This window comes from Triticum dicoccoides, chromosome 4A (assembly GCF_002162155.2).
Source record: "Triticum dicoccoides isolate Atlit2015 ecotype Zavitan chromosome 4A, WEW_v2.0, whole genome shotgun sequence".
Lineage (NCBI taxonomy): Eukaryota > Viridiplantae > Streptophyta > Magnoliopsida > Poales > Poaceae > Triticum > Triticum dicoccoides.
This window is the reverse complement of record NC_041386.1, coordinates 177826977-177830456: the sequence shown is the minus strand read 5'-3', so window position 1 is coordinate 177830456 and position 3480 is coordinate 177826977. Positions and strand designations below refer to the sequence as shown.

Below are 3480 nucleotides of genomic sequence, written 5' to 3'. Positions count from 1 at the left end.
GCAATCCCCAATACTGTATTATTGTTACTATTCATTTCAATATTTCGTCGGAATTGTCAATCAGATTTCTTAAACAAAAAAGAAATCAGCGCGCGCAAAAGCGGAGTACGTTTCCTACCTATAATTCCCCGGAAGGGCGTTATGGTAAATTCTCCCGACGCGTCCCACCGACCGACGGCCTCCTTTTGAAACCGCAAGCGCACTCCACGGGTACACAAGACACCAGGCCAGTGGCGGGACAGTAAATAAGTGCAATACCCAGTGTCAGTTCCTCAACTGGCCCTCAGTCATTTAAACCCCGCATTCCGCAGTTGTGCCTTCTCCTGGCGTCCATTCCCCCACTCGCTGCTGCAACTGCAACTGCCCCCAGCGAAAAAAGGAGCGACTCACGGAACAAAAATTCTCCATCACTTCCGAGCCCTCGATCCAGTCGGCGCGGCGCCGGATCGAATGCGGGAGGCGGAGGCCGCCGCCGCTTGATCTGGTGAGGCATTCGTCTGCCCTGCCTTAGTTTTCTCGGGTGTTTTTGCTGCGGTCTCCTCGGACCTGGGTGGGGGTGGCTTGCTTGAGCTCGAAGCTTGAGGCAGTGGGTCGGTGAGCGGGCGTTGTCGCCTCCAGAATCTGGATCCGCCTTCTTCCGTTCTGTTTTTTGGCGAGCCATAGGAGCCAGGAATCAGTGGAGTTGGCCTGCCTGGATCTCTAGGGCTTTGGATTTTTGTCTGCGAGGGATTTTGGGGTTTTGGATCCGGGAGCCCCCGCGGGCTCCAAACTTTCGATCGCTTAGAAACCCTCCATTTCGGATTCAATGCGTCCAGTGCTTAGTTTGGTAGCTCTGATGATGAAGGATCTGCACTGATGGTACTAGAATTTTGTCTTTTGGGTTTGAATTGTATCTGCTTTTCTGCTTCTCTGATCTATGAATCTGATTGCGTTAACTAAGGAAATTGAGGCATACTACACTCGTACCACATGCTATTTTACCGCTATAGAAGCCTATAAGTTTGTCTGTGCTGTGGGAACATAATCGAGCGGAATGAATGACTTAGGTGTGGAGTTGGTTCGGTGATACATGCACAATCAGTTTGCTCTATGCTTGGTTGGTACCCTCATGCTGAAAAGTAACCTGCATATTTGGGCATGGAACATTTAATCACTTATTATTATAGATGTTGACATATTAGCGTTTCTGACCTTGGCAGTAGCATTATCTCTCTTCTTTGTTATCTGTTTCCTTTTGCAAGGTTGGTGACGTTTCTGCTGATATTCCCGTTGACAGGTATTTGAAGTGGACAAGGAGCAGATACGATCTATAGAGGGTTGCTGTGCTTGTAGTTGTGGGCAAAATGGAGGGGAGAGTTGCTGGCGACGTGGAGCTTGATTCTGCAGTGTTCCAAGTGTCATTGACCAAGAACAGGTGAAGCACTCTGTTCACCGTGATTGAGCTTATGAAGTGTGCTTCAGATTTTCGTCGCTGCATTTGGCTGAAAACTGTTTCATGGATATGCCATATTGAGTCTTTTATGATTCACAATCTCTGATATAAATTCTGACCCGCCCAGTATTGTGAAACCTTTCCTTCATCAGGTATGAGGCAATTGCTTGTAATGGAGAGAGTGCCGAACCAGTAGCATCTGGTCCTTTCGACCAACTAGTCCTGCACTTGGAAGAAGCCAAAAATTTCCAATCACGTTCATCAAGTGGCTCTTTTAAGCTGTTATTGGCTGGGGATGCAAAAGGCTCTACCTGGTTCACAAAATCCACCTTAGAGAGGTCTTTCACCTTAACCTTTTTCTAGTTACTTGTGTTTTTTATAGTTGTAATCGTAACTAAATTGAACATCCCTACCAGATTTCTACATATCATAAATTCGCCTGATGCATCCAAAACGGCGAATGGAATTTTACAGGAAATGTCTCAGCTGGAGGAAACTAGAAAGTTTCATGATTATCTACAGTCCAAGGTATCATAATTTTGTCCCAAAAGAAGTAAAACAAATTTTCTGTGCTAAGTTTGCTTGCACATTTAAGTTCAGTTCTTATCTAGAAAAACAGCAGACGCCGTAAATAACAAAATCCATTTTTTATGCAGGAACAACAAAATCTTATGGGTGGTGCTTTGACAGGTACATTCAAAGAAAGTCTTGCTTCTTCCATTGTTCTTTGTACTCGAAAGCCATCACAACCTTTCAGCATGTATGGCTGTATGCAATATGGCTTTTGTCTCCTTTTTATGAAGCCTATCTAATCAAATTTTGGATTCACTTTACCATTTTAGTGCTATGAGTGATGGACTTAATAACAGTTTAGTTCTACTCTTAGAGCCTGTTACTCATTCCCTGGTTGAAATCACATTTTTTATCAAGCATAACACTCAAATGGTTGATGAATCACAGTACTTCATTGGTGACTTTAGTTGGTTCCTTGACTATTTAGTTGGTGACTTTGTTGGTGCATTGTGTTTTGATATCTTTAAGACTTTGTTGGTGCATTGAGGCCATTGACATATTTTCCTTGGTCCATCCATTTTGTTTGCTTGTGTCCATAGATAACGAATCCTACTATCGTACCCATGATTCTTTGCCTATCACTAGAAGAAATTAGCTGCCTGCTGCAAATTCTAGAAATTATCTATCTGTCAAAGACATGAAAACATAATAAAAATTGCTGTCTTGCACTCACACGTGATTTATATAGGCAAATGCATTTTGGCAGACACTATTTTCTCTAATTGGATAAGTTCAACCCTTCTTTTGACTTAAAAAAATCGGAACCCGAGGCATTTGGTCTGACATAAAATGTTTTGATGCTCTAAAATATTATCTTTGGGTTTGTTGAAAATGTTCACACTTCACATTTCTGCATGCGCGTCAATGCAAATGAAAACACTCTATTAAAAAAATTGAGCACTAAAACCTATAGGTAACTGTTTTTAGTTTTGACTTAGTACAAGCAATTTCTATGGATGGCAAGGGATTTCTTTACAGAATGTCTTATTCTGGCTAATGTTGGTAGAGTGCTCAGTTTATGATGATATTCTAATTTGCAGGTGGTCTCTCCAGCACCGTTGGCAAACCACAGCAGGTAATTTCCATTTGTGCAAAACTTCTGATGGCTTTATGTTTTTGTGCATTTTTATGTTTTGTTTGCTCACATTTTAGTTCTCAAAATTACTTTCAGGGAAATATTGGCCCAAACTCCTCAGTGGCTACAAAGTAAAGCCTTTTCTTTTTCCTTTTTCTGTCACTATTTTTTCCCATCTATTAGTTGACATTTTCTATAACTAAATGTTGAAGGAATGAGTTACTTCGAGCACTGGATTTGAGGCTATCAGCACTGAAAGAAGAAATCTTGGTATTATTGAGTCGAGCAGTTGGCTCTAAGTTGTTGAATAAAGAAGTATCAGATTTGTCTGGTTTTGTTCAGCATTTTGGGACATCAGAGTTTAGGTATGCTGCAAAAATCACTACAAACTTATCCTCCC

General features: G+C 41.8%; 1 protein-coding gene across 4 annotated transcripts in view; it reads left to right on the top strand.

The window, feature by feature from the left end:
- Positions 1-314: 314 nt before the first annotated feature.
- LOC119285588 (flocculation protein FLO11-like) overlaps positions 315-3480 on the top strand; it is a 6956-nt gene continuing 3790 nt past the window's right edge. For 3 of the 4 annotated variants that reach the window (XM_037564901.1, XM_037564902.1, XM_037564903.1), the window contains exons 1-8: positions 315-484; positions 1277-1414; positions 1585-1770; positions 1849-1960; positions 2089-2122; positions 3046-3080; positions 3177-3211; positions 3293-3445. In XM_037564901.1, coding sequence (XP_037420798.1) covers positions 1344-1414; positions 1585-1770; positions 1849-1960; positions 2089-2122; positions 3046-3080; positions 3177-3211; positions 3293-3445 — 626 coding nt within the window. In that variant the 5' untranslated portion in view covers positions 315-484; positions 1277-1343. The remainder of the gene's footprint in view (positions 485-1276; positions 1415-1584; positions 1771-1848; positions 1961-2088; positions 2123-3045; positions 3081-3176; positions 3212-3292; positions 3446-3480) is intronic. The other variant, XM_037564900.1, reaches the window with a different exon arrangement.